Source organism: Thamnophis sirtalis, unplaced genomic scaffold (assembly GCF_051295495.1).
Source record: "Thamnophis sirtalis isolate CommonGarterSnake01/CBP01778 unplaced genomic scaffold, rThaSir2_p1.2 scaffold_4, whole genome shotgun sequence".
NCBI classification, from domain to species: Eukaryota; Metazoa; Chordata; class Lepidosauria; order Squamata; family Natricidae; genus Thamnophis; species Thamnophis sirtalis.
In genome coordinates this window covers 97062779-97086673 of record NW_028261384.1, presented here as the reverse complement: position 1 = coordinate 97086673, position 23895 = coordinate 97062779, and the positions used below count along the sequence as shown (strand labels likewise).

Below are 23895 nucleotides of genomic sequence, written 5' to 3'. Positions count from 1 at the left end.
AGAAAAGGAGTAGGAAAGCTTTGTATATTTTGTATTTGCAGTTGTCACCATTTCATTACATTAATGATAGATTTTTAATCCTGGGTCCTGATCTTATACCTAAGCTGGAATTTATGAATGAATCCATGGCTCTACATGAAGTTGCTTTAATTCTACATTTGTTTTTTGTCAACACACAGCAAAGGGAACCATCTGCCCACTGGAAGACATTAGGGAAATGGATTTATAAAGCTATTTTTTAGAATAAGCATTGAAGCTCAAGCCTTGTTCAAAATCAACAATTAATATTTTTTTTTAAAATAAATGTTTTTTAATTTTAATTGAAACAAGTACAGCATCTTTCTTTACATCTGTAGAAAGTGTATCAATCGATTACAGATCCTCCACGGTCAACAAACATAACTCATATTAACTTAAGCATTATTATATATCCATTTTCATTTGACTGTAATTATTATTTAAAAGTATTAGTACAAATAATAATCTTGAACAATACCTGCCCACACCAGTGGGAAAAGAAAAAATCAAAAAGAAAAGGCAAAAAAAAAAAAAGGACAAAAAAAAAACAATTAGTATTTTTTATTTGGTGTGAACTTATCACAAGATCTATAGATTCCCCTACAATCAAAGCCTTGTGGGTTAGGATGGCTGAGAACGAGTGGCTGATCCAAAGTCACTGAGGGAGTTCAGACAATTAAGTGGAGATTGGAACTTTTCATGCCCACATTGTCAACTTAATCACTCTAACAACTCCTATGGAAATCAGTGCCAACAATTTCAGTGATGGGCTGTGATCATTTAATAGGAGAGAACATCTTCATGTGTATTTCAAACTCAGCTTGAGGGCTAAGCCATAGCAATTTTCCATTCCGGCTCTGCATGATGAAGAGTTGTGTACAGTAACGTTCAGCAGAAGCAATCCCTTCCCTACCTCCCTACAGCATCTGGTCAAATCATTTGATTACTTTTAAATTACCACATTGTTATTTGTATCCTTTTCCTCAAGGAGCTCAGAGCAGTGAAACAGTAATAGATATTCATTTTATATTTGAGAAATCCAATCAGATAAATACTTAAATTGGTTATTGAATATGAAAAATAGCTAATAATGTGCATTGTGTTACCTCAGTGTACTAAATCGTAAACCTACGCTAATCCAAAAAAAGAGCACGAAATAAGATTTAAAATAATTTAATTTTGCCTATTGTGTGACTGTAGATGCTAGGTCTTAACTTGGTTAACTATGTTGTAAGCCCAATCATAAACTAGGTCAAGGGATAACCAAAGAGACAAAGTCTCTCAGCTCCATGAATTTATTTTCACTGGCTGTGTTCTGCAAATTGTCTATCTCTCCCTATATCTGGAAAAGTCGGCATGTCCTTTTTTTTTTTTCAGGGACCTTGGTTCTACAAAAATAAGCATAGACATATTAGAGAATTTGCTCAAAATCTCCTTCAAGTTGAAAACTCTGTAAGTACCTCTGATCTTTTTCTGTAAATTCCAAGACAAAAATGGGAAGGGGGCCATGTTTTCCTTTTTTTGCCCTTCTCTTCTTTTTTTCCTTCTCTCATACTTTTGAAAATGGCAATACAGATGTTGTCATTTCCTCATGGGGAGCATTTTACTAATATTAAAACTAGTAGCTCAAGCCACTATTAGTACATATTTCCCGATGATAATGCTCAGTTGTTGCGGATGTTGCCTGAGCATATGGTGGTTGTCCCAGAACATTTTCAGCCCACAGTACATCTTAAAACAAGCCAGAGTTCCTCAGAACCTACAAACTAAAATTTATTAATGGAAACATCAAAACTGGCAGGTAAAAATGCCTTAGAAATAGTTTGTACCTTACTGTCAATCTTGCTCTTTTGTATATATACAATATGAACTGCAGGTAAGAGGGAGAGCAGGAACATCCAAGGAATGTTCCATTAATATGCAGCAGTGAACACTGATAAGTAGTTTAGGATTAAAAGTGCCTAAAATACTTTTAATACATGTTGACTTTGTGGCAAAGGTGTCTGGAGCAGGGATGGGTTCCAGCAGTCGCTATTGCCAATTGGCTCATTGTCTCGCCATGCGCGCATGCGCAGTGGAATAATAATTGCTTTGCACAAGCACCAAAGCAAAAAATAAGTTGGTGGTTCCTATGGTGCCGCCCGGAGAACCAGTTCGGGGGCGTGGCAGGGCTGGGTCACTGCCAGTTCCAGTGACCCAGGCCGCCAAACCACTACCAATTCAGCCCAACCAGTCTAGGAACCCATTACTGGACTGGAAGTCTGGAAAAGACTAGTTAATATAGAATGTAATCCCTGCGATCAAACCACAGTATGTCATAAATTTATAAAAATATAAAAATACAGAAAGCATAAACATCTGTCTCAGCCAAATAGCCTACAATAATATTGTCTATGGTAGCTTTCCCTAATTGGAGCCTCCCAGGTATTTAAATTTCATATCTGACTAGTTTATCAAGCAATTTTGAAGCTCACCAAGAGGGAGAAAGTTGGTTTACTTTGTTGTGCATCTATCACATTGAATTATAAACAAGCCAGTCATATTTTAGCCTAGTATGTTACACTTCAGAACTGACTTATGAAGATTTTGAAGTGATCAATAGTTTGGCATTTTAAGATTAATTATCAACAATAAAGGAATTAGCCATCAAGAAATATACGATAGCCTAGCACCTGATAAGGAAGTAATGAAGAACGTGGAAAAGATGTTCAGATCCTTGATCTGTCAACATCTACAAAGATCAAGTGAAAGCTGGACTTTATAGAAATAATGTAGAAATAATATTGATATTTTTGAACTTTGATGTTGGAGAACACCCCTGAGAATATCACAGATAACCAAGAAAAGAAACAAATCAATCCAGAATTTTTTACTCAAGGCATGGCCAAGTCCATATTATCATATTTTGGACATATTATGTGAGGACCCAGCTCTCTTGAATGCTAGGAAATATGGAACAAAAGAAAAGGGGATGCTCAGCAGAAATATGAATAAACTAGATTGCAGCAGTGATTGATGTATTACTGGAAGACCTGAGAAGCCATATGGGAACAGATCATCCTGGATAAAGTCTTAGGATTTAGGATTTATTTTATTTGTATGCCGCCCTTCTCCGGGAGGGACTCAGGGCGGCGAACAACTCAAAAGGGGAACATAGAACACAATACAAGTAGTTAGTTGTCTATGTGTTGTCTATGTGGTTGGTAAGATTCGACGCCAACGACGATAATTAATGTTGTGAAAACACCATCTGTGTAATGCTTTATGAGTCACAGTGTCATGTGAGCCCAGAAATTAGATTTAATTAAATTAATTGTGACTCAGTTTACTATGAAAAATATGATGTGAGCATAACTGCTGATTGATACCTTGTTTTCCTGAATATAAGACCTCCCCGAATAATAAGCCCAATCAGGCTTTTGAGCGCATGAGCAAAAATAAGTCCTCCCATGAAAATAAGCCCTCCCCGAAAATATTGCAACACAGCAGCAGCTGTGAGGTGACCACACTCACCACCTCCTACACCTTAAAAATAATAAGACCTCCCCCAAAATAAGGCCAATTGTTTATTTTGAGGGTCAAAAGAAAATAAGACCCTGCCTTATTTTGGGGGAAACACAGTAGTTTTAAAGTTTTAATGTTTTCCCAGTCCCACTTGAAATTATCAGGGATTGAACTGATGTATACTTTTGTTTTTACACACATCGCAATTTCATCCCTTTCTCCTTACCAATTCTAAACATTACGAAAAAGTTTTGTTTCTCTGTGGAATTTCTGTTTTCTGGCATGAAAATTTCAGCATACAGAGCATATACTTTAGCTAGAGGCAAAGGTTCTTTCTAATTAAAAAGACCTTGGGAAGTAGGGCTAAGACCTACTTGCCTGCTAAAGTTAGATAGCACTGGTGTGTTAGATGTACCAAGAGTGAATATAAAGGTTTCCCTGTCCAGTTGAGTCTGACTGTAGGAAAGATGCTCATCTTGGTTTCTTAGCCGAGGGAGCTTTCCAGTTGACAATCTCAGCATATTAACTCCTGAGCAATTGTACTGCTTAAATGTACAAGGATCCGATAAAGCCAAATTCCAGCAAGATTCTACTATTGTACCTAAATTCTGAATTCAAGAAGAATCTGTAAGTTGTGGTACCAGCCTGCATAAATATCTGGAAAATTCTAGATATACAAGGCCTAAGAAACTTTCCCCTCAGTTCTTGTTTTCCTGCCTGCACAACTTAAATCTAATAATGAGTCCCTTTTCCTGATGGCTCTCTGCTTCATCCTCTTTACTGTCTAATGCTGCATAGAAATATAATATCCAACTAGTAGTCAGATAGATATTCTTATACATGCTGGAGAGCAATTATCACCATAGTTTGTTATCTGTATCTTAACTCCTTATTACTTCAACCCAGTTCTGAGCCACATGGACAGAGAGAGAGTGTTATGTAGAAACATACAAAAGAGCTGGCAACAGCTCTGCTGCGCCCTGATTGGCTGGGACGCAGCAGAGGCTGTTGCTAGCCTTCCTTAACAGCTAATCTTCCCTGATTGGCCGAGGTACTGCATCAGCAGTTGCTGTGCAGTACCTGGCCCCTGATTGGTTAATGTGATTGTTACAATTACTATAAATACTGGGCGCGTTTTGTGAAAGGTTTGAATCGCTGTCATCTTACTTCTGTAACAATAAAGATCATCTTTCTGGCTATCCATGGCTCCTGCGTTTCCATCCACCCAATCTTTAAAACTGGCGACGAGAGTGGGATCCGCGATTTCCGCAGGGCCTGGAACAAGAAAAAACAGCCAGTCGCAGCCACGGGAACGTTTTTCTTTGGCTGAACTCTGGGAGGCTACCCGGTCCACTTCGCACAACCCCAGAGGCTACCAGAACTACCTGCTGTTAGAAGAGCTCGTGAAGGACCTGCCGGAACCCAAGGCCAGCATGCGCCCAGCTGCAGCAGTATCCAGCCACCGAGAAGCTTCAATCTACGCCAACTCGGAGGACGAGCAACAGACCCCCGGTCTACGCCTACTCCGAGGACGAGCCGCAGTCTGCGGAAGCCAACCTCGGCCGGAACTGTCTGGGCCCGAAGCCGTTGGGCTTTCCGTGCACCTCACGGATCCAGCCAGCTGTCCCTATAGCACAAACTGCTTAGCGATCTGGCCACTCAGCCTGCCTGCGAAGTCTGCCTGCCTCTCTGCTGCGGAGTCGGCCAGCCAGCCTGCCTGCAAAGCCTCGCTGCCTCCCGAAGAGCTGCCTGCCTTCTTGCGAAGTCTGCCGCGAGAGCTCAATGCCTGCCTCCAATGCGAGGAGCCACTGCCTTCCTGTGAAGCCTGCCTAGCCAGGGGCCTCCGAAGCCGACACCGTCTCAATCGGCCTGTCTCAATTCAAAGAGCAGCCGAGACGCCTGCCTTCCTGCGGAACCGGCCTGCCTCCCGAACGAGCAGCCGACGAGCCACAGGAAGACTCAGCACCAACGCCACCCGACGCCTGCCTGTCGCGAGCAGCCCGAGAAACCAGGCCACCACCTGCCTGCCTTCTGCCTCCACTGCCTGCCTCTCTCCACTGCCGGCCTCCCCGCTCAGCTGCTGGAGCCAACCGTTACTCCACCAGGCCATCATTCCCTGCCTCCCTGCGATGCCTGCCTCCCAACGAGAAGCTCGAGGAGCTCCGGGGCCAGCCGTGTTCAAGCCGCCGCGGCCTCCGCGCCCTCACCGCCTGCGCAGCCTGCCCTGCCAGCTCTTTCCTCCCGCCGGACCTCCTCGCTGCCCTGCCGGCTCTCATCCGCCTCCGCCTCCCGAGCCGGCCGCTCTCAACGCTCCTAAACCCAGCCGCCCAGGGAGAGCCTCTGCCTGTTGCCAGGGCCGCCGTCCTTTCCGAAGCCTTGCCACCTGCGCGTCTCTACTCCTCCCAAAATTTCAAAAGTTCGTGTGCCTTGCCATCTACGCCTCCAGGCCTCCACTGCCGCCTTCCTGCGCAAGCTGCCAGCTTCCCAAGGCCACCTGCCTGCTTAGCCTGCCTCTGCTCCCCGCTCACGGACCTCCGCGCAAAGCCACTTTGCATCGCCTGCCTTCGACGAGGGCCCTGATGCCGCGGCCGCCACGCCTCACCACCTTCTCCGTCCGTCCCAAACGCAGGAACGCCTCACGAAGCCATCTACGAGCCGCCTCCAGGGCCGGTCTTCGCTTCAGAGGTTGCCTCCGCTCAACGGACCTCCAATAGATTTTTTTTTGGACTCCTCCGTGTGGCTCTACAGCCCAGGATATGGAGATTTTCGATAGAGTTTATTTGGGGCATGCGCAGAACATGGAGGGGGAGAAAGAGAGAAGTGAAAATTGAGTTAATGTAAAAATGTGTACTTAGCTGGGGGGAATGTAAATTAGAAGTGAAAAATGGAGTATGGAGAGGAAATGTGAATGAATTAACTGGGGGGAAGGAGAAGTGAATGAATTTAACTGTAGATGAAATGTGAATGAATTAACTGGGGGGAAGGAGAAGTGAAAAATGGAGTTGTCATACAATCTTCTCTGAACTACAGATCCCAGAATGCTCCTGGGGCATGATCCTTGTTATTTCTTTGTAATAACAGAGCAGAATTGCCTCTGGGTATTTCTTTGCAATAACAGAGCAGAATTGCCTCTGGGTAATATTAGTTACACACACACACACGCAAATGTAACACAGAGACAAACTGCTTAAAATGAGATAATGAAAAATGCACTTAACTGGGGGGAATGCAATGTAAATTTTACAATGTTCTTGAACTTTCAAAGCTCCTTGTTTTGATCCTATGTCCCCCCCCCATCAAACAGTCTCACCACCTCTCCAAGTCCATCCACAACGAAGAGGCCTGGTCCGAGGTCGTCTGCGCATGCTCCTTAGCCAAGCATGCACAGATCTGGGGGGAAGGGGTGTTATGTATTCTGAAACATACAAAAGAGCTGGCAACAGCTCTGCTGCGCCCTGATTGGCTGGGATGCAGCAGAGGCTGTTGCTAGCCTTCCTTAACAGCTAATCTTCCCTGATTGGCCGAGGTACTGCATCAGCAGTTGCTGTGCAGTACCCGGCCCCTGATTGGTTAATGTGATTGTTACAATTACTATAAATACTGGGCGCATTTTGTGAAAGGTTTGAATCGCTGTCATCTTACTTCTGTAACAATAAAGATCATCTTTCTGGCTATCCATGGCTCCTGCGTTTCCATCCACCCAATCTTTAAAAGAAAGCTTTCCTTGTGATTGTTCTAAACAATGTTCCCTCTAAGGTGCGTGGGTGTGCGGCTGCGCACGTGGCAACAAAACATTGCGCAGCAGTTTCCAACTGCCACGCAGTGATTTTTGTGAGATCCCTTCCACGATAATAGGAGAGGAGAGCCAGCCTGGAGACAGCAATCAGTTCTAGGTCCACAAGGCAGAAAGTAGCTGAGAGAAAGGGGGGGGGGTTGAGAGGGGGGAGAGAAGGAGGGAGGGGGGAAGAGAGAGAGAGAGAGAGTTGATGACACTTTGTTAAGTTTGTTTCTCTCTGTGTTGTGTATATATACATGTCTCCATGGATGCAATTGTGCAAGCATTTGTTTTCCTCTTTAAAAGAATTTTTGGATTTCTCCTCACCAAACCTTTAAGACTGAAAGAGTTAGAATTGAAATATAAAGAGATTGTCAATCGCCATACTGTTAGATTGATAGGCAATTATGGACTATCTTGATTATATCCTCCTTAGAAAGAATATGCTACTGTATGGTTGAGAAAAAGATCAAACTTCATTCCATGGAAACCCAACAAAGTTCATAGGGAGGGTTTCTTTCTATGATGGGCTTCAGTGAATATCAGTTATCAAAAATGTAGGTAGAAAATTAAGCAGACAATAGGCAATTACAAAAAGGGAAGCCAACTTTCTGAATTCCGTTTCTTTGCACTTAGTGACTTATAATAGACTAATGTTCTGAAAACCTGACCTAAATTACTATATATTTTAAATAGCTGTAAAGCTATATCTGAAAAAGTTGTTCTCAAGGTATTATGATAAATTCAATAAAAAGAAGGGAATTCTTGATGAACTTAAGGAGGAATGAGAGTATTGGATAGTAAATGGACAAATAAAATTACCAATCAAAGAGAATATTTGCACCTCAGGGTTGAACTGAGATGTTCTCTCTTACTCTTTCCTCTTCCTCTCTTCTCTCTCTGTCTCTCTCTTTCTCTTTGTCTCTCTTTCTCCTTTTCCATTCTTCCTTCACTTTCACTCTCCTTCTCCCTTCTCTCTCCTCTTTGTCTCTTTCTGTCTCTCTCACCCTCTTTCTTTTGTCCCTCATTCTCTCTTTCTTTCCCACTCTTCAGTCCCTTTCTCCTTCTCTGTCTCTTTTTGTCTCTCTTCCTTTTTTCTTCCTTTCTTCCTCTCTCCCACTTTTTTATCACTTTCTCTCTACTGCCCTACCTGTTCCCCATTCTTATCTTTGACTGATCATGCAATAATTTACTTTTTCTAAATAGGCGCAGTTCTCTTACCGGATCCCTCGCTCACTCAAAACACACACACACACACACACAAAACCATTTTTCTCCATTCCAATTCGGTTCCTATAAATCAATTGCTTTGTGAAACATCTGTGAAAAAAATTCAGGTGCTCAGGCATGAAAATGTACCGCTCAAACACTATACTTTTCCGCACACACTGAAAAAAAATTAGAGGGAACATTGGTTCTAACCTGGCACCCAATTCAAAGGGCTAGAACTGTAGCTTGTAGAAATAATAATAAACATTTGTGAAGCCCTTGTCCTTTTTCATTCACAGTATTTTGCCTAGGAAACTGTCCTGCTGCCTTTGCCAAAATCAGGATACCATTGAAACGTCTAATACCATCAAGTTGGATTGCCCCAAAGAATGTGTCGCAAATGCCTTTGACTATGGTAGGCCAAAAGTTCTTTTCCAAAATATTTTGTATCCATTCCAATCCTTTCACAGTTGTAAGTAAATTAGGTTTAGGGAGAAAAAACCCCAGGGAAAGAACAATACACAAGTGTGAGAGATGTGAATGATTTATTTACAAATTACTGATTGTCTATTAAATTGATCTATAACTAAGCATTGGCATGCAGCATAAAATTGATTAAGCCAGACAGGGTTTTCCTCCCCCTTAAATTCTCTTATCATTTCTGGTATTCAATTCCAGATATTAACTCTTGTGGAACTGATAGGATTGTTTTATTTCATTTTGTTTCACTTTTAATTTTTTTTAAATTTTACTTTATCAAAATTGGAAACATCCATCTCTCCCAGAGACTAACTTTGCCAGTGTGCAAGTAAAATATAAAAACATAAAATTTGCATATGAATATTAGGAGGCAAAATAGTAAAAAAGTCAAAGTGAAAAAGATGGGGGGGGGGGGGATGAATATCTCCAAGCAAGCTTGATCCCCAAGCAATATGGCAGAGCCAGGCCTCCAGATTTTTCTGAAAGACCAACACAATGGACACCCACCCCACCTGTGGAGCCGAGGTGGCGCAGTGGTTAAATGCAGCACTGCAGTTCAGCAGTTTGGCTGTTCAAATCCCACCAGGCTCAAGGTTGACTCAGCCTTCCATCCTTCTGAGGTGGGTAAAATGAGGACCCAGATTGTTGTTGGGGGCAATATGCTGACTCTGTAAACCGCTTAGAGAGGGCTGAAAGCCCTATGAAGCGGTATATAAGCCTAACTATTGCTATTGCTATTGCTATTGCTGTGGGGAGAAATGGCAGAGGCAGCAGCAGAGAAAGTTCTCTTCCTGGACCCCACCAGTCAAAATTGTTTAACTGATCAGATCCATAACATATCCTCCCTGCCTGGCTGAGTCGGATGGGCCAATGCAATAGGGCAAAGACACTTGCAGGTAATCTGACCCCATGTCATGTGTAGGTCATAACCAAACTATGAATTGGACCTGAAAACAAATTGGCACCCAATGCAACTCACCCAATAGGGGTGTTGCAAGCTCTTGGGGATACCCAAGATTACTCACACAGCCATATTTTGTGACCAGCTGGTACTTCCAGATACTTTTCAAGGAAAGTCCCCATATAGAGTATTCAATAGTCCAAACATGTGAATGACCAAGCAAAGAGCCTCCGGCATCTAATCCAGGAAAGAATATAACCTGCCCACAACACAAAGTTAAGCAAAGGCCCTCCTAGGCAAAATTGTCCCCTGCTCTTCAAGCAGGAGCCATGAGTCCAGGAAAACTCCCGGATTATACACCAGATCTGCCTGAGTTAGTGCAAGTCCATCCGAGACCAAAGATAATAAAGCCCCAGATAACAGAGCCCCTCCCCCCGATAGCCACATGGGTTCCTCCGATCACTATTGAAAAGATCTTACATTGTCTTTTTGGGTCTTGCCTTCTTGGAACCATTGGTCACCCAGTCCATCATTCTTAATTGCTCAGTCTAAGCGAAGTAGATGATGGGGTGTCATTAACTATGAGGGAGCTAAAGGTCTGGAATTCAGGGTGGTTCTTCCTTCTCCATTTTATGACTTGTGATAATGAGATATTATCTCTGATATCTTCCCATATTATTTTGCCTTGAATTAGCAGAAAACAGATACATTTATGATTTAAAGGATTTATTTTTTTAATTTTAATCCAAAGATTATTTTAAGTGGTCCAATCTAATACCTTCTAGATAGCCTTTAGCTAGGATTTCTATGATCTGTGCTTTCAATCTAATGTGGAAAACACCATGTTGGGAAAGGCTGGTACAGTCCATACATCAAACCTGATCAATATAATGACCACATATTATCTGTGGCAAATTCTGCTTTCTCAGTTAGAACTCTACCGTGAGTAGCTATATGGTTCTAGTTTTCAAACAGATTGTCACCACAAACTCTTGTGTTAGGCCAAACAAGCCGGTTTTTTAGCATCTTCCTTTGGAGTATAATATCACCTAATCATCCAAGCATCAAAGTGTTCTCCTGCACTGATTATTTAACATCCATTGTATAATTTGAAACATATCTTCTTAAGAGTAATTGGAACTAATCTTGGGTTAAATGGGTACCAGAGTGAACTGTAGGCCACATCTAATGCTAATTGAATAAACTGATTTATATCCAATTAACTCAGTTATCTGTTCCATTCATAGCATTTGCTACCAATGAAAGAAGAATCCTGATTTCTTTTTTCCTCCTCCTTTTTCTTCTCTCTGACCAGAGAAAGAAGAACTTTGGGGAACTATGGAAGATGAAGTAAAGAAAGTACTGAAAACTAGAAAATTAAATGCCACCAACATATTAAATATTGTCGCTGAAAAACCTGAACAACATAATGTCACGCTATCACTCATGGTGACTCACGGACGTACTCATTTAGGTATCCATTTTCATCAACACATACCAGATAATTTACAATCAGTCAATGGATTCATTCCTGATGAATACGTGGATGTGAAGTGGTCTGATAAAAAAGAGCTGGAGAAACTGTACAAGTTAACAAATTTGCTACAGGTGGCTCTCAAAGCAAAATTAGCAGAAAACGAAGGGGAGTCTCATGGGTTGGAGATCCAAAAGGAATTGCCTGTAGAAATTCCAGATTATGGCAACATCATCCTGAGCAGTAAAAGCCATTGGAAAAAATTAAAGAACCATCTGAAAAGGGTAAAAAGGGATCACTGGCTTGGAAAAAATCCAAGGGAAAAAGAGTTATTTTATAGGTTGTTCAGAAAAAGCTTAGAATTTGCAAATGCAACTAGAAAACTTGCAGGAGAACAAGGAAAACTTGTTTTGTATACCATGGCAGAAAGATGGGAGAAGCTAGTAAAGGAACTAAAGTTTCAGAAGTCTGTTTCCTTTATTAGGCTTCTTCTAGCAGCACTTCATTCCTTACAGAATCACTCCATTTCGAATCTTCCAACTAAACTGCCTCCCTTCACTGATTCTGTGGTAGTTGAGGATGGTGCTGAAGACTCAGAAACTTCGAACGAAGACTTGCCTGGTATAACACTGTCTCATGAGACACATTGGGAGCATCATGAACAAACCATCTCTGCTCTCCCTTTGCTTCCTCTTTTGAGAAACATTAACAATTGGCTTCAGGATGAACTCTATGAAGTTGAGTTAAACACATTGTTGGCATCTGTCTTCCCAAGGGAGTCTGAAATTCTTTTCAGGAAACTCTTTTACTGCCTGATCCATCTTGTCAATGTGAACTGCAGAGACCCCACTATCCAGATGGCTTGTGCTGAATTAATCTCTAGAATGGATCTCACGAAGGACTTCAGTGTGAAAAGCAGTCAGGAGACACCTGTTCTATTGAACTCCTACTTTTGGCCCACTGAGAATGTAAATGATATGATTATGGCAAACTCCAGAAAAATGGAGAAACCTTCTGATGAGGTAAAGGTTAGATAAGTAAATCTAGATACGTAGTCCCAACAAGTACACTATTAGGAGTTTTAAAAATCTCTGATTGCCTAGATGTGTCTTTCTTTTTTCCCAGGAGACCAAATTGGTGTATATTAATTGCACATGCATTTCTGTAAAGGCAATTACTGTTTTTAGATAAAATGCTTGTTGGGTTGTTAAAAGTAATGTGTATGGGCGAAGAACACTTCTCTGCCTGATTTCCATGTCTGCACTGAAGGGGAAAGCGACAGGTGCATATAAGTAAAGTTCTTACAAATGGTGATCTGTATCTTGGGGAAATGGTGTATAGCACAAAGCTAAAGTGAAAATAAAAGCAAAATGTGGTTCATCAGAATTAAATCAGGGATTTTCAGATATGATGATATGGTTTTAAGAAAACTAGATGTATAAGAACTGTTATTGGTTTTAAAAGGGAGATGGATCAAAATATACTTTTCTAGAGAAGGGAGCTTTTTTATGGATCAGAAGAACTGCAAGAGTTTGCAATATTTCTTTCATAAAGATGATAATTGACTATTAAAAAATGGATGCACTGAACAATGGCATAGTCAAATGTACCCTGTACTAAGATAACAGTGATGATAATGATAATAATATCTCATCGTCTCTGTCCTAATTTATCAACTGATTTTGAAATTTGACATAATATTTCAAAGGAACAGAATGAATATTATTAAAAATATCTTAATATTTTAATGCTAAATTTTGCAAAACGTTTTTAAATAGTAGATGAAATGAAACTTGGACAATAATAAGCATAATATCTATATTAAATAAGATTTGCTTTTATCATGATTTTTCCAATAAACCATACACAGTACTACACATACAGAAAGTAATCATCACTTGTTTTATCTATTTCCTGGCTACTTTTTATCAATATTTTACCCCTACACACATGGTATCTTCCATGTCTTAGCAACAATAATATTTTCCCATCTATATTTATAGGACTACAGTTTGTCAGTGATTTATGAAGAGTTTGGTTATGTTTTGTAAACTTATCTTTTATAAAAATGTATGTCTTGCATGTTCAATGTAATTTAATAATTCCAAAGTGGATTTATTATGAGCATACATTTATAAGACTCTACCTATGGGGTTCCCCCACCCAATATAATAACATTTTTAAAATGAAATTGGTGTTTTGTGGGGCTAATAGATGGCTTGGCATATAGACTCCAGATTCTTCCATCTGTCCGGTATTTTAGATGACAAAAAAATTGCCAGGGAAAATTATAAGTCACTGTAGAGCGGGAGCAAGAGTTCTGAAACTTGCCTTTGTTTTACCATGAATTGATAAGGGCCTTGGGTATGCCAAATAATAAACCACTAATAAACCAAGATTCTATGTTCAAGATAATAAGTCATGATTAAAACATGTATTAGTAAGTGAACGTTAAATTATGAGTTTAGATTATAGTTGTTGCTAAAATTGTACAGGTGGGATGATATGGGCTAAGATATTCAAATTACCTTATTTTCAGCCTATAAGATGCACGTTTTTCCCCTCAAAAAAGAGGCTGAAAATCTGAATGCATCTTATACACTGAATACAGCATTTTTGGCCTCCTGAAACCCCGCCCCTTCACCAAAATGGCCGTGCATAGCCTTTAGGAGGCTTCCAGAGTGCTGCTAGAGGCTGGGAAGAGCAAAAATGAGCAAAAAACTCCTCCCCCCCGCCCCTGGGAGCACTCTATAATAAAGTGACCAGACATCCTGCTTTTGGTGGGACAGTCCCGATTTTTCATAATTTGTTCCGCATCCCGCAGCGTTTTTAAAAAGTCCCGATTTTGGCTTCATGTGAAAGCGCAGTGGATTTGCTTAAGAAATCCTAACCGGGGCAAGACAAAAGACACTCTGTCTAACCCCTCTCTATGTCTCAGTACTTTCATTGAAGATATTAAAATGTGAAATCAAGAAAACGGACCCCCCCCCTTTTACTTCCTTTTATAGGAAAAGATGACCCAGTACGATAGAGCTCCAGGAAATACTTCGGCTAGAGAGGTAATGACTGTTCCTTCCTGGATTTCCTGGAGCAAAACCAAAAGCCTCTTTCTTGACAGCACTTTCAAGAAAGAGGCTTTTGGCCCCTCTGTCAGTATGTCCGGCACACATACACACACACACACACAACAAAGAATCTCAGACAGACAAACAAGCAGCTTCCCCACAGTGGGCTTTGTTCTTAACCAACAGCGGGCAAAGGGAATAGAGAGAGGCAGCGAAAGGCTGCCTTTTGCGGGGAGAGCAGGAGCTTCGCCAACTGCAGAAAGGTGCCCCGGGGCTGGGATCCAAGGCCCACTTATCTAGGTGACGAACTTGTCCGGACCCGCCGAAAAATTGGCAATTTTTCTTGGATAATTGATCCCTGGGCCCCAACAACACTGTCAAGAAAGAGGCTTTTGGCTGCTCCGGCGGTATGTCCGCCATTAAAATGGCCAATTAATGGATTAAGATCTCTTGAATTAAATGGGATCCCTAATTGAGGACAGCTGCCACGAAGAACAGGTGAACTTCAATTTAAACCCACCGAGTTTCCCTCAAGCGGGAATTCTCGTCTTTGCTTGTCCTAATTCAGACACTTTCCTTTTTGGATCACATTCTCTTCAGCCAATCAAGAGGTGTGCTGGGAATCAAACCCAGTTTGGGGCTGAAGAAAAAAGCGTCAGTCATCCTTACCAATCCCTCATGGCCACTGATCCCAGAATCACCAAATCAAAGCCCCATGTCTGCAGCCATGAGATCCTCAGCTTCAAGATCTCCTCGCAAGCTTCAGCAGCACCAATGACAGCTCGGCATGCTTCTCTGCACGCCCCCCCTCCCCTCCATTCTTTTCCTCAGTTCGCACACCCCGTAGGGTCCGCACAAGTTCCTCGCCTAGTTAAGCGTGCCTTGGATCTCAGCCCTGGGGCACCTTTCCGTGGTTGGCGAAGCTCCTGCTCTCCGCAAAAGGCAGCCTCGTTGCCGCCTCTTTCTATTCCCTTTGCCCGCTGTCAGTTAAGAACAAAGCCCACGGTGGGGAAGCTGCTTGTTTGTCTCTCTGAGATTCTTTGTGGGGGGGTGCGTGTCTAATGCAGCCAAAAGCCTCTTTCTTGAAAGCGCTGTCAAGAAAGAGGATTTTGGTTTTGGACCAAATTTTTAATCAATAACCACCACCACCACCCCGGTCAATGGTGTCCCGCATTACCAATGTTAAAATCTGGTCACCTTACTCGATAAGCCTCTTAAAGGCTATGCATGCCCTTTTTTTGACTAAAAAATGGGCTTGTTTTTGCAAACAACAGCCCTTTTTGAGAGGTCTCCAGTGTGCAAAAACTTTTTTTTTTAATTTGCCTCTTCAAAAGCTTGGTGCGTTTTATACTCCCATGCATATTATACTCCGAAAAATACGGTAAGCCAATACTAACTACCAAGCTGTTTTAGGGCAGCCTGATACATACTTATAAGTACATGTTGCTCTCTATATTATTAGTCAGGATGGAGAAGATGTTGAAATACATGAAGACTCATCTTCCATTTTCTTTCTCTTTGTTTAACCTTGCAGATAGCATGGCAGGAAATTCCACAATTTGAGTATTACAAAAAGTTGCTGTTGGGTATTTCGGTGGCAGTGTTGATAATGGTTATCATTGCAATGATTATTTTGATTATGGTAAGCTATAATATTTCTCTGGAGATCCTTATACTGTTCTTTTAACCTACCATATCTCAAAGTCCAATAATGAAAAGATAAACTTCTTCAAACTTTCAATAGATTGCTAATATTTCCTTGAACACTGTAATTTGAGACAGCCATATTGCTTCCGCAGGATGTAATACAATATGTTCAACCTCAAAGAGCCACAAGAGATGTGGCAATGATATCGTAACATCAAAAGAAAGAATGGAACTGATGTTTATACCATTATTGGTGAGGGAGGCAAATTGGGTTAACTAAATGGGTATATTGAGCTTGGATTCATCTCATCTCCAATTCTGATAGGGGGCCTGGTGGGCTTGATTTGGTCAATAGGACCTTCTTTTTAGGCTACCAAGACCATGTTGGAAGCTGTTTTACAAACAGAAGATAGAGAAAATGATGAGTTTCTTACTGAGAAACAGAAAAATACATTGTTTCCTGTGCCAGTCATTGATTCTTTTTTCTCAATGTGAAAAATATTTACATTAATCTCTCACAATCACACCTTTATTTTTGAATTAAAACTTCAGGTCCGGGGAAGCAGAAAGTCAGTCATTAAAATATTGCTTCCAAGTCCTAGCACTTTGCTAACCTGGTTGAAACTACAAAAGAAAAATCAGCATTCTTTTCAGACTTCCCTCCCCCAAATGAGAGTTTCTAGCTGAGTGCAGGAAACTACTCAAAATAATTTGCTCCCAAATTTGAGCAGCAGAGAGTGGGAGGCAGGCTTTATTTATTTTGGCACCCATGAAAAAAGATTACCGTATTTTTTGGAGTATAAGACGCACCTTTTTTCCTCAAAAAAGAGGCTGAAAGTCTGGGTGCGTCTTATACATCAAATACAGCATTTTTTTGCCTCCCGGAGTCCCACCCCCTTCACAAAAATGGCCATGCATACCCTTATGAGGCTTTCAGGGAGCTGCTGGGGAGAACAGAAATGAACAAAAAAATGGGCCGTTTTTTGCCCCCAGCCCCCAGCAGCACTCTATAAGCCTCCATGCATGCAATATTTTTTGACAAAAAAATGGGCCCGTTTTCACGAAAAAAGGGCCATGTTTTGCTTGTTTTTGCCCCCCCCCCCCCCCAGGAGCACTCTGCAAGCTCACCCCCCAAGGCTATTCATGCCTTTTATTTGAAAAAAACGGGCCTGTTTTCACAAAAAATGGGCCGTTTTGGGGAGGTTTGCAGAGTGCAAAAACTTTTTTTTCCCTTTTGGAATGCTCTTTAGTTAGAGTTATTGATGAGAATTACATTGATCAAGTGCTGTGCCAGCAGAAACAAGTCTTAGGTGCTGCAGGTTGTCAGCAATTTCCTTCTCCAGCAAATGGATAAATACACCTGGAAACATCTACCTACCTACGTACTCTCTCTCTCCCTACCTACCTACTGTATTTCTCTCTCCTTCCCTCTATCTACCTACCCACCTACTGTAATTCTCTCTCTCTCATTTTATATATATATATGTATATGTATGTATGTATGTATGTATGTATGTATGTATGTATATATATATATATATATATATATATATATATATATATATATATATATATATATATATATATATATATATATACATACACACACACACACACACATATATACACACCTCCTCTATCTACTTACCTACCTACCTACTCACTCTCCCTACCTATCTATTCTGTTTCTATCTCTCTCCCTCTCTCTATCCCTTTACCTACCTACCTAACTACTCTCTCCCTACTTACCTACTGTATTTCTCTCTCTATCCCTCTATCTACTTACCTACTTTTTAAAAAATTTGCTTCTTCAAAATCTTGGTGTGTCTTATACTCAGTGCATCTTTATCTGCCAATAAAGCTCCCGAAGAGCACCTGCATAAACAACCCATGTTCTTCTCACTATCACTCTCTGTAAACAAGCTGAGGAACCTTGAAATGCAAAGTCAAATGATCAAAGAGAAAAAAGACAATATTTCCAAGCCTCCAGCCTTCAAGTGGCAGTGTTACTTCCTTTCCCTCTGTTATTATAGCCCTCTTTGCATTCCTTTTATAACTTCTTTATATTCCAGGCTTAAAGAAAACTAAATTCTTAAATGGAGCAAAAAACAAAAAAACATCCATTCCAGCATTATAAAAATAAGAAAAAAGATTTTAATCCATTGGTATAAAAAAATAATGTAAAAAGTAGAAGAAAAACTAATCCGTTCAATTTAAAGAAAGGAAACATTTGCAAAAGTTCCATCTATAAAAGAAAATTTTAAAAAAGGATAACCACACTGTCTAGTGTAGCTTAATTTTGCCGCTTGTTCTCTTCTGTTTTCAAATTTAATTTAGCTTTAATTTTGGGGGGGGGGGCGGTAGTCTCTTTTATAATAATAAGATTTCCTCACCAGATGGACACACTTTCTCTTTCCGTTTTCCTCCCATTCTGGAGCTGTCCCAACTTCAGCAGCTTCAATGGCTGCGCTTCTGTCGCCAGCAAAAAGAGATTCTCCTGGATCAATCAGGGACTTTGCGGTGTCCCTGAGATCAGCAGGACGTAATCTTCCCTGTCACCGTCTCTCCAGGACGGTTTAGGTCCAAAAGGACCGTCCAGCGGCAAAAGTATTGACTGTGATCTTGGAGCTCCAAGATCGCATGTCGTGTCATTGCGACGTCAGCTCCTCCTTCCTCTCTGGTGCATCTTATACTCCAAAAAATACAGTATGTGAAAGCCTCTCATTCTCTTTAGCTGAAATTGAATTGAGTTAATGCTACAAAATTTATTTGCGTTCTGGCGTAATAGGAATGGAGAACTGTGCCTTGCACAATAGTTTTGATGCTGTTCTCTTCTGTCATAAATTCATTTACCTGGAAAGTGAATTCCGATTGACTGGGACTTGAATAAGAAGGCCTAGATATGAGGTTGACTTTTCTCCAACCCTAACAGAAGAAACCACAATGTGAGATGAAAGAGCACCTTCTTGCTCATAAAATCCTCCTGACAGCAGTTGGAGGGACAAAGAAAACAAAGTAAAAGACTAAAATATATCCAATGCTTGTAGAAGCCATACAAGAAGCAATCTTACATACCAATGTCAACTAATGCAGAGTTGCTATGGCAGTTCTTGGGGGGCATGTGTTACACTACTGCTCTGCAAGCTGCACTGTTGCTGGTTTGCTTCTGGGTGCAATTCAAAGTGTTGGTTATTATTCTTAAAGGCCTGCATGGCATTGGTCCAAGTTACCTGAGGAACCATCCCACCCCAATGGGACTGGTCCACCCCATTCACACCAGCAGAGGAGACATGCTGCAGGCCCTATCAGTCAAGGAATTTTGGCTGGTGAGGTCCAGGAGAAGGACCTTTTCTGCTGTAGCTCCTGCCCTTTGGAACATCTCACCTCCTGAGGTGAGATCCCACCTATCTGACCTTCCATAAAGGCCTGAAGACCTGTTTCTGCCAGACGGTGTGGGGCCCCCAATGGGGGAGCATCACATTGAGCTGGTTGATTAATTAAGAGACAATCCAGCCTCCCACCCAATGCACTTCCTCCCTCCCTCAGTTTTACCTTTTGGTTATTTTTTATTTATTAATTTTATCTTTGATTGTAACTTAATTTTTAGCATCTTAGAAATAATTATCTTTAATGGTTTTAATACCTTCAATGTGATAAAGCACCTAGGATTGCCTGGAAACAAGATGGGTGTTAAATCTAATAAACAAATGACTAGACCAAGCTGAGCAAGTAATGATAAACCATTCAAACTGCTGCCAGAGCAATACTTAATTTTTTTTTTTTACCAGTACCTCAGGAACAGAAGAAGAGGAACCAAAGGCACTTCAAAGAAAGTGTAAGTAGCCTCAGTGTGCAAGTCAGGATTATTTCTCTTTAAATTTTTTTGAAGCAGTTCAGAATGCATCTGCAGATCCATATTTACATGCTTCCTAATATGTAAAAAGTATAACTTGCTTAATCCAATGCATATAGGGGTTGTGGATTGGAGAAAGTTCCATACGTCCCTCATAATTGTATTCATCCTAGTTGAAAGTGATTCTTTTTATCCTTCACTGCAATAGTTTTTTCAAAAGATTTTCGGTTTTCCCATTTAAAGGCAGTTTTTACCTTTCCCAATTCTCGAGTATCAAAAACATATTAGAAAAAGGAACAGATGCTCCTTTCACTGTACACTTATTGTATGGCTTCTGTTGCATACATGTGGATAAAAGTTCCTATAGTTTTTCTGTCTATCTGATTCTAACAGTTTTATTTTTGCATTTGTGTTTAAATTGGATCCTATATTAGCTCTTTAAAGAACAGTCAGAAATTTCTGGTCACCTATGTACAAATCGTTCTTTTTAGAAACGGAAATGCTTGGTAAATTAATAAAGCACTCTGCTAGAGCAGTGCTATAAGGTTAAAATAGCATGAAAACTTAAATGAAACATAAAATAATAAAATGTGTTAAAAATCACGTCAAATTCAGAGTGAGATTAAAATTAAAGCATTGCCCTTCACTGGAATTCCCTTGAAATCTCGGCTTGCTTTTGTAGCCTAAAATCATACAAAAGAAGCTATGACAAGGAATTCATCGATCAGGCTGCTGCTGCTTCTGTTCAGGCAGTGCCTCAGACATGATCAGTTAGCTTCTGTAAATTATGAAATGTAGAAATTATCTCTTCACGTAGCCTGCATACAGTTCTCTTCAGAAACCTGAACCTGAAGTTCTTTTCAGGTCAAACAGGTATTGCAAAATTGTGTGTTATATTTATTTGCAAAACCTGCTGACTACAAACCAAGAACAAATGAAGGGTACATAAATCTTTTAAAATAATAACCTTTTATAATAAGTAATAAATAGTTATTATTTTTTTAACCCTGTTATTGCTCTTTAATACAAATGGGTAAGAATATAAAGAGGGAATGGAGGGTTTTTTCCCCCACCAAGAAGACTTTGTGTGGCTTCTTTGATGGAATATAGAACATACAAAGCAAAAGTACAGTTAGCAGATACGAAAAAATTAGCTTCAAGCTTCAATTTTTAAGTGCTTTTCCTATGTTTGTCATATCTAGATCTCAGAAAAAATATAAGACCTTTCTAAAAAATGTAGCCTAGCAACATTGCAATTCAGGGAGGGAATATAAGAATTTGCATATGTATACCTGATTTTCCAGGTTCTCTTAATATATTCAGTTGGGGGGGTGTCATTTTTCCAATGTATGCTAAAATAGATAATTATGTTTTCATATTAGCTTGATTTAATAGTATCTAGAAATGCAGATTTTGAAGTCAATTCTTGCATTCTGGCAAAGAAAAAAAGGTAGTATCTTGCAACAGAATTAGCTGTACTACTCAAGGCAGCAGGTAAGGTACGGGATGAGGCTGAGTTGGTAAACTGGAGAAAAAGATGCCAGGCTGTTGAGAAAGAGTAGGATGTGGAAAATCAACAGAAACTCAAAGGACTGGTTAAAATATCTTAGTAGGCAAGATAGTATTGTATTTTGCCTGTTACAATTCTGGGGTTTTAATACCAAAATATGCATCCTGAGTCTATATAACCAATTTACAGATATACCCCAGAGATTATATTGTGCTTTACTCCTAAGAAAACTTACATTTGGATGCCGCAGTAAGAATCCTTCCAAACACTGGTTTACTAGGAATAAACAGAACTCTGTTTTTAGTGGAATCCATTTTATTCCTCCTACCTGTAGAAATAATTCTATTTAGCACATAAAATTTGTTTTTTACTGTGATGGAGAAACAGTGATGCATTTCATTGTTTAATTCATTAAACACATAAGTGACTCCAGGCAGCTTACAACATTTATTAATATTGTAAGTGATTACTTTCATTCAAGCAGGTCACGAAAAAGAAGCTTGAGCACAGAAAGAAACTCTCCCTCAGCCCCGTTGGAAGGCCGATACGAAGCCTCTGTTTTACTGCTCACCTTAGAGCTTCACTTCTCTCTTTCCCTCTCTACCACAGATAGAAAGCAATGTTGTCAAGAGGCGATTCCATGGGTGGATACCGAGCCCGCTTTTCTTAGCGTGGCTGACTACCAAAGTGTTGTTGAGACTGCTTCTCATCCTGCATTCTGTATTAGCAACTTCTAGAACACTTAACTTTCCCAAGATCCAAATTGACCTCTTGGCAACCATATTTAGGCTGGGTTCACATGTCATGCTAGGCCAAAATGCAGTTGGCTAATTTATGGTTTCATGTTTTGTGGCAACGCAGGAAACTGCGTAAATGAGTTTACTTCCTATGAGGCAGTGTGTGGTCCCAATAAAGCTCTTGGCAAAATATGCAGGAAAAGTCGATAGGAAAGCAAATAGTGGCAACATTGTTGATGCTATTAGAAGCAACAGGTCCATTTTGTTGGAAATATGGATGAAAGCATCACTTAAAGTCTTGCCATCCTGCCTAGTTATTCATAATCCCTCAATATTGTTTTCAAGCTCTTTTTGGCAGCGTCATTGACTTACATGAAAATTTTAAAAAAATTAACTTTCTATTGAGGGGGCACGATGGCTCAGTTGTTAAAGACACTGAGCTTGTCAGCTGGAAACCTGAAAGCCTGGGTTCAAGACCCGAGCGCCGTCTGATATGATGAGCTCCCGTAGCTTGCCCCAGCTCCTGCCTACCAAGCAGTTCAAACACAAGTGGAAGCAAGTAGATAAATAGGTACCACTCCAGTGGGTGTTCCGTGTGCCTTTGGTGTATAGTCATGGTAGCCACATGACCACAGAAGTGCCTTCAGACAGCACTGCCTCCCTCGGTTAAGAAACGGAGATGAGCAGGCAAAGGAGTCAGACATGACTGGCAGGGGAAACCTTTACCTTTTTGATTTTCTATTATCTTCCTACCTTTAGCTGCTTGAACAATAGGAAAAGCCAAGCAGGAGTAATAGAGAAGCAGAATGAATTGTGACAGGCCTGACTTAGGACTCCTTTGATCTTTGCTGTGTGCAGTTGTTCTCTTCTGCTCTTTTCTGCCTGGTAGTTATTCAGCATGTCAGAAATTCGATAGCTAAGAAATGCCAAAATTCTTTCTCTCCTCAGAAAAATAGTGGTACCATATATAGATCTATCATATATAGATTTACAGTACTATATAGATAATTATTTTAGAAGCATCTGAGAATAAGGATATTAGATCTACTACAATGATAATACTTGACGAAAGTTGAATGAACAGATTGGAAGATTATCTACCAGTAGTTCAGTAAGCACATTGTAATGCCATTTTTTGTTCTTTTTATATCTACAGAAGTTTAGGAGAGGAAGAGGGAGGTGAAGAAAACCTATCATACTATGATCGTATATAGTTGGAATAGAGCTGTTTATCACCTAAACCACTGTAAAATTTTATTTTGTGGTTTATATTGAATATTATTAAATATATTATCTGATGTAAACATTTTATTGCTGTCTTTAACCTATTGCTTAAAAACATTTCAGAATTGCCATTATCCCACTATGAACAACTGCACTTCTGTTAGGCTAACTTTATTACTGCTCATGGCCATAGTGACTACCATTGATAACATCTATAGGTTTCCTGGTGCCAGAAAGTTGCTTTACAAATGTGTAGAACCTTCACGTGACATTTGTACGGAGCCAAGCTTACCTTCGCGTGTATGTATTCATTTATTTGTTGCATCTCTATAAAATGTTTAATAATATTTTCAGGTTCCCAAATGACACAATAAAGTATATCTGTAATTATAAATATGACTATAAATTGTAAAAAAAGGTAGCAGTGAGTGAAATGAAGCTCATAGTGCGACTAAGAATTCACAACATTTACAGCCCAAAATGAAAACGTAGTGGATA

The 23895-nt window shown here is 40.3% G+C and overlaps 1 protein-coding gene across 1 annotated transcript; it reads left to right on the top strand.

Moving 5' to 3' along the window:
• The first annotated feature begins 1394 nt into the window (after nucleotides 1–1394).
• Nucleotides 1395–23477, top strand: LOC106553172 (uncharacterized). Its single transcript, XM_087711874.1, has 6 exons — nucleotides 1395–1470; nucleotides 8806–8921; nucleotides 11203–12383; nucleotides 15961–16068; nucleotides 19862–19908; nucleotides 23330–23477. Exons 3-6 carry the CDS (start codon nucleotides 11226–11228, stop codon nucleotides 23385–23387), a joined length of 1371 nt encoding a protein of 456 aa, XP_087568000.1. The 5' UTR covers nucleotides 1395–1470; nucleotides 8806–8921; nucleotides 11203–11225; the 3' UTR covers nucleotides 23388–23477.
• Nucleotides 23478–23895: the final 418 nt, after the last annotated feature.